The sequence below is a fragment of the Eumetopias jubatus genome, unplaced genomic scaffold (assembly GCF_037043125.1).
Source record: "Eumetopias jubatus isolate StellerSeaLion01/CBP00866 unplaced genomic scaffold, mEumJub1_p1.0 scaffold_16, whole genome shotgun sequence".
Classification (NCBI taxonomy): Eukaryota; Metazoa; Chordata; class Mammalia; order Carnivora; family Otariidae; genus Eumetopias; species Eumetopias jubatus.
This window is the reverse complement of record NW_028274822.1, coordinates 36,517,055-36,532,356: the sequence shown is the minus strand read 5'-3', so window position 1 is coordinate 36,532,356 and position 15,302 is coordinate 36,517,055. Positions and strand designations below refer to the sequence as shown.

The window sequence follows — 15,302 nt, the reverse complement described above, 5'->3', positions numbered from 1 at the left end:
TTAGACATCAGCATCTGAATGCTCCACAGATATGTCACACTCAACAGGTGCCCGTCAGGGGCACTCAGATGGGAGATTCACCCATCTCTCACCCGTAAACTCCCTACCCCCCCAAACCTGTTCATACCTTCCAATCCTCATCTGGTTTAGACCATTTCTCTTGGCCTAGTCATTTAAGCTGGAAGCATGCATATTATTTTTTACTCCTCCCTTAATACTCGCACCTACATGCAACCACCAAGTGTTCCTGTGCTTCTTTCTCTCAGCTCAGCCTTCTTTCCTGTCTCCCTGTTGCCAATGCCTTACTCCTGCTCTTAACCATCTCTCATCTGGATCATTTCAGTAACTTCTAATAGATCTCATATCTTCCAGGTTCCTATTAGCAACCCAGCCAAAAAAAAAAATCATATCTGTTTTTAAACAGCTCTAGTGGCTCTCCATTATCTATGGCATAAAGACAAGACCTTACATGGCATTCAAGACTTTGGTTATCCAGGCCCTACTACCAGTCTTTTACCTCCACAACCACCCCTACCTGTTACTTTGCATCAGCACCAAACCACAGTCACTACCTGAAAGGTGCTATGTACGTTTCTGTGCTTCTGTGCTCGAGAGCCCTCTTCCTCTTGGTGCCCACGGGGCTCTTAGCCATCTAGTTGAAGCATCTTTTCTAAAGCCTACTTGGATTATCTTATGTGTTTGCCTTACATCTTGTGCATGCCAGGGATATAGGGCTTGTCTCACTGTATATGCAATAAATGGTCCGCCCCTCTTCATCTGTGTGTTCCCCAGAGGAGAGCCCATGCCTGCACTCACCTTTGTTATCGCCCAATGCTTGGAGCAGAATAGACATTCGGTAAATGTTTTATGAGCTAGTGAATGAACAAATAGCATGAAAAAATAAAATATATTAATCTGTAGAGACAGCTGTTTCCCCTCTATCCAGAAATTTACTACATGGGTCATGATGGAGGACACATATTTGAAAATCTCATCTACTCTCGAAAGACTGAAGGAAGGATGGTGGGTTAATGTAGAAAGGGAACTGTGGCAGAGAATTAACATACGTGGGCCATTTCCTTCTGAGGATCTAACCCTAAAGGAGGAAGAAAATTCAGAGGTTGACTCTTGATAAATTGATAATTAAGATATTTATTCAACCACCTATTAAATTACCTCTTATTTTAAGTGGGTCTTTCTCCATTTTTTTTGTGAAATTTGCCAACAAGTTCAGATAAACTAAGTTGTTGACTAAGTGGATTAGTGACTAAATATAAGTGAAGAAGGGTCAACTGTTTGGGGTGAGAGCTTAAAAGTGAGATTTCTAGTTGTACCCCAATTGTAGGCCAGCTGGTTCTGCTTAGGCATGGTCAGACTTACTGGCAGGAAGAGCTAATATTTTCTTTAGATTATAGTTGTTTTGAGTCCATAATTTCTCTTGGCTAGACCACTTTATCCTGAAAAATATTTGGGGGAAGATATTTTTCACATCTGATTTCCTTATGCCTAGCACAGTGCCTGGCACATCAGAGGTATCAATAAATATTGGTAGAGTGAGTGTTGCTACTAATTACATTAGAACATCTAATTAAAAGTAACTACCTCCCGCTAAGCCTGAAAAAGTGAATTAATCAAAAAACTCAAGTTCAATCAATTTATTTGCTAGCTGTTATTACTCAGGACTATCCATTTTAATGCTAGTGTATACTTTCCAAAATAGCCATTTTGTTTTGATGTCATCGATGTTCTGTCTGGGGCTATGACAAGAGCTAGAGGTGCTCTTGAAATGCATTGCCGGTTTGGCATTAGACAATGTCTCCATCCTTGAGGAAAGGCTTGTCGTCCTCTTTGCTCTTTTGAGAAAATGAGCATGTAGTTAACCTAGAAGCTCCACCAGCCCTACTGGGCATGGAAAGACAAATGTGTATTGGAGCTGATCCTGAACTGATCCTGAGCCAAGACAAGATCTCTCTATCTGATTTTAGAAGAATTTAAACAAGCTCAAAGGAAGTCTTCATATCCAGGGGTTGATGTTTGGGGTCATATGGTTCTAGTTCAAGATAATGAGAAAGCAATGATACAATACGGATAGAGTAATGATACATGATACAATAATCTTAAATTGCTTTTTTTTCATTTTCTGTTTATAGTGTGAAATAGAATCTATCCATTAACCGATATTGCAATAATTGGACCCGAAACTAGAAACTGTCCTGATAATGCAGAGGAATTACATCCTATACATGTTTAACCAAGTGAACTCCATCAGAAGCATAATCTGAGGGGCAAAGGTGGGGGGAGTGAAAAATCACAATTTGAATAGTGCTCGTAATCCTGCCCAACATGCAACTAAGATGTAGGTTTCCATGTGATGAGCATGACATGAGGGCCACGGATCTGTTTGAGTTATTCCTGACTTTCATGTGCCTCTTATAGTATGAACAGCATGCTGCATCAAATGTGATTTTAGAGTAAGGATTTGTGTTTCGTGGTACTACAAGCCCAATACTTCTCATGGCATTCCATTGAAACTAAATGAACACCTTGATTGTTGGAACTGTGAGGGTTGGTATGGTATCTATAAAATGGCATCTTCCAAAAGGCCTTCCAAAAGTAATTTTGGCCACGTAGGGTTTTCATTTTAAGAGGTGGTTCAGGCTGAGCCTGTTTAGAAAATCTAGTTCTCAATTTTGAGAATAAAACAGGGCTAAATTTTGAAGACATACGAATTCACTAGACTGATGGATCAGTATTTTGCACATGATAAAATGGGGTTTTTTTCTCGTTTGTTTGTTTGTATAAAGCTTGAAAAGGCTGAGTTTGAGCCCATCCTAATGAAACTGTTCCCTTAGGGTAGTGATTCTCAACACAGGATGATCCCTGCTGCCCCCTCCCCCACTCCCTCCAAGAGATATTTGGCAGCGTCTGGAGATATTTTTAGTTGTCCCAACTGAGGAGGAGGTGCTATTGGCCTCTAGTGGGTAGAGGCCAGGAATGCTGCTGAACACCCTACAGTGCACAGGACAGCCCTCCCACAACCAAGAATTCTCCAACCCCAAATATCCATGGTATCAAGGCCAAGAAATCCTGCTCTAGAGTGAATGTGAGTGAACAGCTTAGCATGAACTGGCCCAACACCAAAGGCAAAGTCTGAAGAATTTTCAAAGTTGTGAGCTTTTCCTCTTGGGACCTTTTTCACATTTATGTGATTAAACCACAAGTTTAAAGTTGATGGTGTTAGTTATTAGCTCTGAACTGGGGAGGTCCCTGGAATGTACATGATTTGGAGCAACTATTATAGAATTGGCTAGCCCAGCCCTTGGTTTCGTAAGACCCGCCAGAAAGCCAAGTCCTGTCAGAGTCATCGAGACACCATCACAGACTGAAATCAATTGAAGCCACCCAAAGACTTATTAAGTTCAGATCTTTCTATCAGCAATTTATCTCTTCAAAGAAAAGTTGCATGATAGGAGATTCCAACTGGACCCTCTGGACTCAGCTGTCAGGGACATGGATGAAAGCAGACCTGGAACGTTCGTGCACCCTGCATGTTATATTTGTTTGTTTGTCTCTTCAGGAATGATTATGTGCTGCTCCTTTACAGCATAAGTCACCCACCTCACAGTGTACCATCGTGATTAATAGCCTGAGGTTTTCAGTCAGTCCCGTTGGGGTCTAAATCCCAGCTCTGCTTGTCAGTGAGGCTGGAAGGAGATGGACATGCTCAGAGGGTGCCTGAGGGCAGCCAGTGAAGGGACAGTTCACGGAGGTGGGGGGAAGGTCATAGGACCATTGGGTGGAGAAGTCCCCAGAGACGAGCAGCAGTGGGGGACTATCAACACTGCTCCCACCTCCAGGCCTGGAGGAACTGGGTCCATGCCTGGGACTCAGAGCTGTAGCCTTGGGAAGGAGCGCACAGGATAGAAATGGTGGCCTGACCACTTCTGCCAAATTGAGGCCCCACGTGAAGAGAGTGGTGGCATAAATACTCCTCCCTCCCTCCCTCCCAGCCTCCCGGGGGCAAAGAGCAGAGCAGAGGGCGGCTCTGGAGGAGCAGCTGTGAGCATCCGGCCCACTGTGTAGCCCCGGACAAGTTGCTTAACCTCTCTGGAGAGGTGTCCTCAGTTCTCACATGGGGACACTAATCTTCATGCTGCTGATGTGAGGGCTCCAGAGAGTGGTGTGTATGTGGTTCCAGGGACGCAACAGGGTATAGAAGGCACTCGGGACCCAGTACGCTGGGCCTGACATCTAGTGAGGTTTCCGGGACCAGATGAGGAGTTGGTGTTGGGCTTTTGGAGGGACAAAGAGAGCTAGCTGCTAGGAGCCATCCTCTGCCCTGGCTGAATTCCTCCGGGCCTGCTCTCTCTCAGCTCCCTCCCAGCTTTGTGATCTGTGTGAGGGAAGTCCCAGCATCTGACCGGGGCGCCCTTTTATATTCTCTCAACAAAAGCAGTGAAGTTTTCCCTCTTTCCCTGTGGTTCTTATGTTGATGGGTTCCCATCCTGCTCCCACACCCAATCTCCCTGTCCTGTAATGTCTGTTTTCTTTGGATGAAGAATTCCCTTGAGTGCTCGTGTTCAGGTTACAGGCCCATTCCCAGGATGGCGACGACCAGGTTCCTTGTTACTTCTTTCTGAGTAGACTGTGGATCTCTTCCTTCCAGTGATTTCTTCCACATGACCTAAATTATCCCTTCCTGTATCCCTGTATGCAGTTTAATTTTGTTTTTTCTCCTTTTTCTCCTCTCCGCACTCCCACCTTAAAATTTAATTTAAAGCCCTTTGAATCAGGTCAGTGCAGGTTCTGGCCAAATACATTTTTCTGGCCTTTGCTAAGCGCATTCTGGCAACACCAGGATCCCATCAGTCTGCTAGTTTAGGATGGGGTCCAGGAAGATGGGTCCTGGTTTTGGATGCCTTTTATGTTGCCAGGCATTTCTTACCGTGTCCTCCCTTCACTTCCACACTCATGCCTAACGCGGGAGGAAGGACTACCTGGCCCCTGGCCCAGGAACTTCTTGCAACTCCTCTCCTTCTCGGCCCAGCCCCAGATCGTCACATCCTTCCTCCGTCTGAGGTGATGGGCGGGCATGGCTGGTGATAGAAAAGCTGGGGGGCCCTGGCAGCTCCTGACTTGCAGGTTTATTGCAGTCACTTCTGACCCTGCATCAAAGGCAGGGCTTCAGGGTCCTTACAGGCATGTGCTCGGGAGTGGGTACCCTGCCTCTTCCTGCCCAACACCATGGCCTGGGTCTTCACTTTTTTCTCCCCAGCCTTGCTTTCTGAGGGCAACATGAGAGGCCTCCCCACAGAGGGGTTGTGTGGATTTAGTAGCCTGTTCACGTGAGGTGTGCTCAGCTGCAGTCCTCAGATGCTGACACGTTACGTCCCCCAGTGGCTCTCTGGCGTGGGGAACAGCTTCCCATTGGCACCACGTTTTTATTCATCATCGTCTGTTGAGCCCATGTCTGGCATTCGCTTCTTCCTCCTCGGTCTCTGTCTTCAGGGTTTATTTCCTGGACTATGTGCTCTGCACGACTGAGGAGCTTCATCCATAGCACCGGGCATGTGTCAGCTGTCCCAGCGGGAAGTGTTTGCCTGTGTCTACCTATAGCTGCCATCATTGCCCTCAGCGTGATGTCCCAGGTCCTCACCCCACCTTGCAAGGCCCATTGCCAGAGCTCCAACGCCAGGTCGCTTTCCTTCCTCCAGCATGGCCCATGCTCCTGGTCTCCGCACATGCTCTTCCCTCTGCCCAAAACATTCTCATGTCCGCTCTTCCCCCTTTTAACTCATTTTCCTCCTTGGAGACCCTGCCTAAATGTCATTTTGGCACAGCAACTTATGTTCCTTCCCAGGCCTTGCCAAAGTCCCTTGCCATACCCCCCCCAACCCCCCAGGGCACCATGCTTTTGCTTTTAGCACACTGTCATGTGTATAGATATGTTTAACTGTGTCTGGGTGAGCCAAGGGGCTGGGATTTCCATGTTCATTGGTGGTAGGGTTCCCCCACCTTTGCCATGCAAAGGCCATGGCCAGGCACATAGGTTCTCTCTGCTCCTCTGTAATCCCTATGATGGCAAGCACTGGGTCTGTCACTTGTGTCTCTCATGTATCACTGTGTCTTTCACCACCAACACCATTGTTAGGCTAAAGAAAGGCTCATTTAATATAAGGACGGGCAATAGTGGGAAGTTGTGAGCAGTTTCCACCCCTAGGTATTGAGAAATGCCTTAGCTCTCCTTCGGGCTCCTCCTGGAGACTCATAGGATACAGTTCCTCCTGCTTCCTGGGCACTCCGTGAGGGTAGATGATACTTTTTCCCTGTTTGCCCAGAGTGGGGCAGCCTGGCAGAGGGTAGTGACTCCAGGAATGGGTGTGTATGTGTGGATGGGGTGCTGATGAGAGAGGTCCTGATGAAAGAGAATGGGAAAGGGGAGCAGAAATACTCTGGAACTCGGGGTGTGGTCTCCGGGAGCTTCCTGGGTGTCAGCAAAGCCTTTGTGAGCAGATGTCGGCCCAGTACTGTGCTGGGGGCTTGTGGACATGAGAGGAATGTCAGGTCTCAGCCCTCGGGGACCTTTTGCCCTTGTCATTCCTGTGTTTGGTTAATGCAGCTGCAGAAGGGCCCTGCCATGGATCCCGGCTGCTCCTTCCAGGGGACCCCTGTCATTTGTTATCCAGTGCCTTCTCTTGGGTGCCCGGCGACATACCACTGTGATCCCCGTTGATGGGTTTTTACGTCCTGTTTCCCTAGCCAAGGAGTGAGCCCTCTGAAAGCCGGGATGTGTGTTCTGTCAGTGACAAGTGTGCCGCCTGGTGTGTGTGGGGCAGATATTTGTCAGGAAGGAGCAACAATATGTTTGCTCTCACACCGTCGCTCTCTGGCTTCACTGGTTTTGCTTAACTCGAATGTGTGTGAATATTATTTGTCCATCACTAGGACAACCTCACGTGCCACAGATTTGCAGTCGGGCTTCGTACTGCAGTCTGCATTCTGGTCAGGAGGCGGTTTTGGAGATGCCTACCTCCCCAGCAGTAATGACACAGAGAAACCACCTGGTGGTCGGATCACACACACAAATGACTCCACGAAGTGAGGCCCTAGTATGGGGGGGGGTGGAAATTGCTTAGTGTTTTAGCCATAAGCATGCGTGGCTCTCTAGCATGTGCGTGTCCGTTACCACACCTGTCCAGACCGCCACTGCTCATCGGGCCAGAGTTGCTGCTTCCACGGAAGGAAACATGATGGTGGCGTGTGCATGGGCTGAAGTCACACCGCCACCAAATCATGGGTTTTTCCTACTTCGTGTGCCTAGTCTCCTGAGGATGGGGAGTAGACACAGGCTTATGGCAACCCACCGCACCCATCTCCCTGTCAGTGATAAAGCCCCATGGAGGCACCCCAGCCAGTGTTCGCCATATGCTCACCAGTTAAAACTCAAACGCCTGCCACATGCTAGACTGTTGGAAACACATTTTTGTTTTGATGTGGCTATTCTGAAGTAAATGTGCGCAAGGACATATGCCTTCTGTCAACCACTGGATGACAGTGGTATTGGTAACACGGTGCTTCTGCCATGCTTGTAAATGAAGGGGTGTTTGTAGCTCCTTGCTAAATATTTTATTATCAGATGAAGAAGAAATCACCATAAAAATTCCTCTGATACCAAAGGGAATTTTTCTCAAGGGTGTATTCACTCTTTCCCTGTGCTCAGCTCAGTCTTTGCTTTTGAAGAAGAGTGTCTGACAGTACCATGCTTAGGTATGTGGGCTCACGGTTGTATGTCCTTTGGTTTCCTCCTGCTACTGCCAAGCAGCACATCTCGGCCTAGAAACTTTGTCCTCATATCACCAGTTCTTGGGGACACCCAGCAGGGGCAGCCAGTAGACAGCAGAGGGCCTTTGCTGCCATGGCCTGCCTTCCTCCTGTCTCCCAGGGAAGCAGGTTCCTGTACTAGACTAGAAGATGTACAACCTGTCATGAAGCCACAGGCAGGTGGAAGGGAGAGGCCTTCTGTGACCTCTACACTCAGTTCCTACCTAAAGGGCACTGGAGAGACTCTCCTGGAGGAGTCATTCTTCCTTTGGTGGTTGGAAGCTACCCAAGGACATAAAGAGAAGCTGACGTTGCACCTTCCCCAATTCCCTCTTTCTCAGAGGAAGGGCAGCCTGGGAGAAGATGAGGGGTGGGTGAATTGGACCCCGGGAGTCCTAGCAGAATGACTTCTGGGTGGGAAGCTGAGGGCAGCTGGGCTCCCTGCCCAGTGAGGCCTGAGCTCTCCTCTCCCGTAGCAATGGCAGTGCCTGGCCTGCTGGAGGGCCTCTTCTGCCAATTCCATTGCCAGCCATCCCCACTCACCTGAGCCAGCAGGTTGCCTCCACAGAGGAAGCACCCTGATCTGCTTGTCTTCCTAGGGTCTGGGCAGGTTTCCTACAGTTCCTGCCCCATGCAGATCCTTGCTGGATTTCTGTATTTGTGTAGCATATGCCTAGGGCTTGAGCACACACTCTTGGGGCACACTGCCATGAGTCCAGCAATGTGGTTTTGTCCAGGCCTGAGGATCACTCTCTCAGGAGTGACCTGTCTCCCTCTGGCCTTCACATGTGGCAGTTCGCTCAGGATTTTCTGTATTCTCAATCATTTTGCTACCCATACACAGTGAACAGCTGAGAATTTTGCTCAGTAAAACCGCGCAAAGCCATACTATGCCATTTTCCTGTTCTGTAGAGGATGGCACACATGGGAGCATGAACATTTTACCTTGCTATGAGCATCAAATTTCCAGTCCTGATAGGTTTACAAATAGTCCTCTGTCTGAGATTCTCCTGAACAACTTTCAAAGTCATGGGCTAATCAAATTATGAGCAAACCTAATTCAAGCAAAGGGCGACAGTCCTCATTGGTTTGGCTACCGATAAAACATAGGGCAGCTCCTGGTGTGTAACAAATTACCACAAACAGCGATTCAAAATAGACCCATTCATTATCTCACGGTTTCCGTAGGTCAGAAGTACAGCAGAGTGCAACTGGGTGCTCAGCCCTGGGTATGACGAGGCTCCACTCAAGGCTGTAGCTGGCCTGTCTCTCACCGGGAGGCCCTGGGAAGAATCCACCTCCAGGTTCATTTAGGTTGTTGGCAGAAGTCAGTTTCTTGGGCTCACAAGCCCAAAGTCCCTGTTCTTTGTTTTATGTTGGCCAGGAATTACTCTCAACTTCTAGAGGCCACTCACACTCCACGTCTGTCACATCACCCCTCCATCTTTAAAGCCACATGCTTCTAATCTCTCTGACTTTGTTTTTTTGTGGCCAGCCAGAAAACACTGTGCTTGTAAAAGTCTCACCAGATTGTATCAGGCCCCTCTAGATAATCTCCACATCTTAGAGTCAAGTGACTAGACACTGTTCCATCAGCTGCCCGATCCCTTCCCAGCAGTGCCTAGAGGAGTGTTTGGCTGAATGGCCAGGGGATGGGAATCCTGGGGACCATCTTTAGAAATCTGCCCACAACAAGCTGCAGAGAGAAATCCACGTCATGTCTTTCACACCTCACTTGACATTGCCAAGAAATTCCTGTTGTGATTATAATCTCCATTGTTGTCTCCACCAGCGAGTGCTGGGGATCCTGAGCCTGGACCGGAGGCGGAGGTGGGGCAGGGTACGCATGAGGCGAGCCCAGAAGTAGCGCCGGCCCGCGTGGCAGCGGAGAAGGAAGTGGAGCGCGCGCTGGAACAAGAGCTGGAAGAGCGGGCCGCCCTCAGTGAGAAAGAGAGGCAGAGCGAGGAGGTGAACGAGAAGGACAACTGCTCTGCCTCCAGCATCTCGTCCTCCAGCAGCACGTTGGAGAGGGAGGAGAAGGAGGACAAGCTCTCCAGGGACAGGGGACCTGGTAATACAGCCCCTTTTCTCAGTAAATACGTTCCGGGGAACCCTGGGTGGGGGACTTGGTTTGCTGGCCACTGAGATGACCCTGCTGGGTCAGCTCGCTCCCTGGGCTGTGTCCCCTGGTGTCGGGAGGCGAAGGGTGTGGCCACACTCTGGGCAGCCCTCAGCTTCCTGCCCCGTGGGGTGGTGGCCCCCATGCCCTGTGCCATGCTGTCGTACCAGGTGGGAAAAGGGCCCAGTAATGAGGACAGCAAAGGACTTTTCCTGAGGAATAAGTCCCAAAAGAGAACTTCCTCATTTCCTTCTAATTGCTCGTTAATAGTAAATGTAGCTTTTTTTCTGGGTTAAATTTAGACGTACGTCATGTTGCTATCTGCTCCCTTGGAGGTTTCGTCAGTGAAGTGTGCTAAGCCATTATGATGGACATTGCAGACCACAGCAATGTGTTTGTTAAAATGAACTGAATGAGTGCTTCTAGAAAGTGGCAGTTCAACGTGTGCTGAAGTCAATTTGATGTACTCTAGTGGAATATACATGGTTTAAGTAACTTTCTACAGTATGCTCAGGGCTGCTCTTTAGTTAGAAAGTATCTGCTTTTCTTTATGAAATTAGATCTTTTTGGCATTATAGCTGATATTCAGTTCATCTGTGTCATGGTAACTATATGATGAGAGACCAAATGGAATGTTAATCCTCCCTGGGGACTCGGGGAGGGTGCCACAGAGGATTATAGGAATTGTAAAGGATTCATATCATCATTTGAATTATGGTTCACATGCAACACCATAGGGTTGGTTTTCCTACCCACGACTTGCATGCTGTTGAGATGACAGCCACCTCTCTCAACTAACACCCTCCACCAGGGGAGGCATGTCTTACTGGCCAGCCTTCATTAACCTACAGGCTGATACACACACAAGGAGCCTATGTCTTGGGCTCAAAGTGCATCATGAAGGCACCACAAGGGCTTGCCAGCTGATGCCATGACCCATGCATGCCTCATTAGCTCACAGATTAAGAATACATGGTCTCTGAAGCTTGTATGTGTGCATGAAAATTGAATGAATGAATGAATGGAGCTGTAATGCCTGCCATGAGACCTATCAATCAATGTCTTAGTCCTAGCTGATATTTGAGTTTTTACCAGCCATATTAATAAGTTTTATTCTTTATATTGCTGGTCATTATGATGCACTGAAGAAGAACTGAAAGACTTTATTAGCTTGCATCTTAGTAATTATTGCATTGAAAATCTCGTGTCTGGTTGAAGATGTATGTGCTAGAAGGTAGTACATATATTGATATTTACTTAATTTTCTTTCAAAGTCAGATGGCAGTTAGTCTCCCAAATTGTACTTGTTAGAATTCACATTTAATGTGATTAGGGTCACAGTACAGGGGGTCAGGTCGGGTAAGTCTTCTTGATCAGTTTGGTCTTAAATCATGTTTTATTATAAATAGCTGTAGGAATTATTCGTCATCACTAGTTTTAGGAAGCCTAAAACATACCAACAAGTTGGGTTAGTGAAAAGAAGCCAAGGAACAGAACTTTCTTAGATCAGGATTGTCCAATATTTTTCCAAATAAGGGCAACTTTCCAAAAATGGAGACTCTACTCCCAGTGAAGAACCATTGACTTTCTACCAAAAGCTGGTGTCCAAGAGTATTGACTCAGGAATTAGGGCTTTGCAGTGACTTTTTTTCTGCTTCAGTCTGGGGCTATTAAAAGATGCGATCATGTTTATTTGTTGTAGCTTCTTAGTTCCTAGAAAATCCCACTGCTCCCAGGTACCATCAGCAGCTGTGAAGTCAGGCAGCTCTTAGCTTACAGAGTGTTCTCAAATCACAAAAGCAATCCTAATGATCCTAATGATTGTATCCATTACTCCAAAATGAATCTGTAGGGCTTGAAAGAGTCTCAACTTATTCTGGTTGTGTGGCTTTCTTTTTGTCTCATATGTTCCGCTCCATGGTGTTCGTGTGAGAGGTTTTATCGTAGCATTTGTTACACTTTGCTGTAATGCCTTCTATAACTGTCCTTTACCTCCACTTGAATGTAAGCTTTGTGAGGATGGGGATGTCCCTCTTGCTCATTGTGAGTCCTCACTTCCTCCAGGAAGTGGAGGAAGTGAGGACTCACTAGCTGTAGGACTGGACATAGTAGATGCTCAAAAAAAACCACTGATGAATAATTGAATGAAGAGGCATCTGGCTAAGATAGAGCAGCTCTATTGTTCCCAGTTCCTTCCTCTGACAACTAAACTAGGAACACCCTGGGCATAACTCAACAATCAACCATAGGAGGACTCCAAAAATTGGAAAGAAGGCAGACTGTCTAAGGGCCTTTGGACTTTAATGACATGGCAGTGAAGCTCTAAGTAAATCCTAGTCCCATAGCCAAAGAATTGGGAAAAGGATTGCCTAACAGAACAGATAATCTTTTTGGCTATAAATACATTGCCCTACCCCAGAAAATTATTAACGGAAAGTCTGCTACTGTACTACTCCTCCGCCACCTGGTAGTTTCAGTGGGACCAAAGAGGAAGTGATCTGCTATAACCTCCACTCCATGGAAACAGGAGTGACACAGTTCCCATTCTCCCCTCCCTCCAACTCTGTGGTGTCCGTGGGACTCAGGAGGGAGCTAGTCCTCTATCCCCTGCCCAATAGCAGCCAAGAGTGCTCTCTCATTTCCTTGCTGGGGTAGTTCTGGCCTAATGGAGAATTGATACTCCATCCCCTACGGGGCAGAAGCAAGTGGCGTCCCAGTTCCCCTATCGGGGTAGTGTCAGTGGGTCCTATAGAGATCTGAGCTTACACCTTCACCCAGTAGGAGAGAGACTTGAGGCAGTGGAAGAGGACTAACCAGCATTCTGTTGCCCCTGCCCTCCTTCTCTGACACCAGCTGGGCCCAGCAGGGAGCTCAGTGTCTATCCCCACCTGGCATAAAAAAGGTAGAAAGATGTGGTTGGAGGTAGAACTAGTCTCCAATCTATTCTCCCCAACCCAGAATCAGTAGAGACCAATGGGAAGGTGAGCCTTCGCCTCCACTTGCAGGCAGTGTGAGTAAGTGTTCCACTTTCACTGGGAAGATGCCAGTGGGGTCAAGGGGCTGCTGTACCCCCACCCTGCCCATCTGCAGTGAGGGTGAGTCAGCCCTCTTGCTGGAGTGGTGACAGTCGGACCCAGTAGGGAGCTGAACATCTACCCCCACCAAGACCTGTACACCACAACTAAACAGGGTGAGCGCCTGCTGAAAGAGAAAACGTGATCCAGAGTCTAGCAAGTAATCCCCAAAATATCCAGGACACACTCTAAAATCACATATATCAAGAACTAGGGCAATCACAACCTGAATGGGAAAAGACAACAGATGCCAACACCGAGATCAGCTGGATGTTGGAATTATCGACAAGATAATTTTAAAGCACCCATCATGATAATGCTTCAGTGAACGGTTCCAAACATTCAGGAAACATATGAAAGAAATGAAATATCTTAGCAGAGAAATAGAAGATATTAAAAAGAACCAAAGAGAAATTATAGAACTGAAAAATACAATGACCAAAATAAAATACTTGTTGGGCTCCGTAGTAGATTGGAGACAATAAAGGAAATAATCTGTGCAGTTGAAAACAGATCAGTAGAAATTACCAAATCTGAATAACAGAGGGGAAAATAGACTAAGGAATGAACAGAACCTCAGGGACCTGTAAGACTGTTATCAACAGAACTAACATTCATTTCATCAGAGTCTGAGAGGGAGAGGAGAAAGCCTGCAGGGCTGGAAAAATACATGAAGAAATAATGACTGAAAATTTCCCAAATTTGGCAAAAAGCATAAACCTCCAGACTCAAGAAGTTAAGCAAATACTGATAGGGATAAATCCAGAGAAATTCACACCAAAACAAATGATAAACTTCTGAAAACTAAAAACCGAAAATAAAAAATCTTGAAAGGGAGTAGGAAGAAAAATGTGTTACCTATAGAAGAACACCAATTCAGATGTTTCATCTGAAACATGGAGGTGAGCAGGAAGGGGCACAGCATTTGTCAAGTGCTGAAAGACGAGAATTATCAACCCTGAATTCTGGATCCAGCAAAAGTAGCCTTTAAGAACGAAGAGAAAATGAGGACATTCTCAGTTAAAGAAAAACTAGGAGAATTTGCCACTAGCAGGCCATTCTCAAAGAACGGCCAAAGGATGTTCTCTGAACAGAAAGAGAATGATGACAGAAGGCGGCTCGGAATTTGGGGAAAAAAACCAGAACAATGGAATAGGTAAAAATAGTAAATAAAAAAGACTGTCTTTTGCCTCATAAGTTTCTTAAATCATATGTGATGGTGGAAGCAAGAATTAGAATGTGATGTGTTGTGCTCAAGTATGTAGAGGAAATACTTAAGACAATACTGTTTTTAAAGTAGGGAGGGTAAAATGATCTAAAATGGAATTAAGGGTTCTATGCTTCAAAGTAGTAGAACATCAATACCAGCACGCAGAGAAGTTAGTGTTTATATCGTAATTCCTAGAGCAACTGCTAAGAAAATTATAGGAAGCAGTGTACTCAAAAACAGTAAAAGTCAAATTGAAATTCTAAAAAATATTCAGGTAACCCACCTGTGACCCAAAATGGAGAAACAGGAACTAAAACAAAGGGAACGAACAAAAAATAAAGAGACAGACTGAAGCCCTAACATAATAATTTATTCTTTTTTAAAGTAGTTTCTATACCTAACATGGGGCTCGGATCCACAGCCTCAGGATTGAGAGTCACATACTCTACCAACTGAGCCAGCCAGGTGCCCCAATAATCACTTTAAATTAAAAGATGGAGATTTGCAGAGTGGATAAAAATATAACCCAACTATATGCTATGTATACAAGAATCCTTTTAAACATAAGGGCGTAGGTAGGTGGAAAGTTAAAAGTTGGGAAAAGATATACCATGCTACCATTAATCAAAGAAAAGCAGGAGAGGCTATATTAATATCGGATAAAGTAGACTTCAGAGCAAAGGAAATTACTAGAGACAAAGAAGCAACACTACATAATGATCCAAGAAGACCTAAGTGAATAAAGAGAATAAGGGAGAAAACCAGCATTTATTTTTTTTTAAAGATTTTATTTATTTATTTGACACAGAGAGAAAGAGACAGCGAGAGAGGGAACACAAGCAGGGGGAGTGGGAGAGGGAGAAGCAGGCTTCCCGCCAAGCAGGGAGCCCAATGCGGGGCTCGATCCCGGAATCCTGGGATTATGACCTGAGCCGAAGGCAGATACTTAACGACTGAGCCACCCAGGCGCCCTGAAAATCAGCATTTAAAATATTACCTGATTGTGTCCTTTTCTTTTTCCTTTTCCACTTTATGGGCTGCAGCCCCCTGACCTCAAAGCAGTCTTCCTATTTATAGG

The 15,302-nt window shown here is 46.3% G+C and overlaps 1 protein-coding gene across 7 annotated transcripts in view; it reads left to right on the top strand.

Moving 5' to 3' along the window:
* The window catches only part of FHOD3 (formin homology 2 domain containing 3), a 453,128-nt gene that overhangs the window by 376,706 nt on the left and 61,120 nt on the right, over positions 1-15,302 (top strand). For all 7 annotated transcript variants that reach the window (XM_028098359.1, XM_028098361.1, XM_028098360.1 and 4 more), the window contains one exon: positions 9,614-9,892. In XM_028098359.1, coding sequence (XP_027954160.1) covers positions 9,614-9,892 — 279 coding nt within the window. The remainder of the gene's footprint in view (positions 1-9,613; positions 9,893-15,302) is intronic.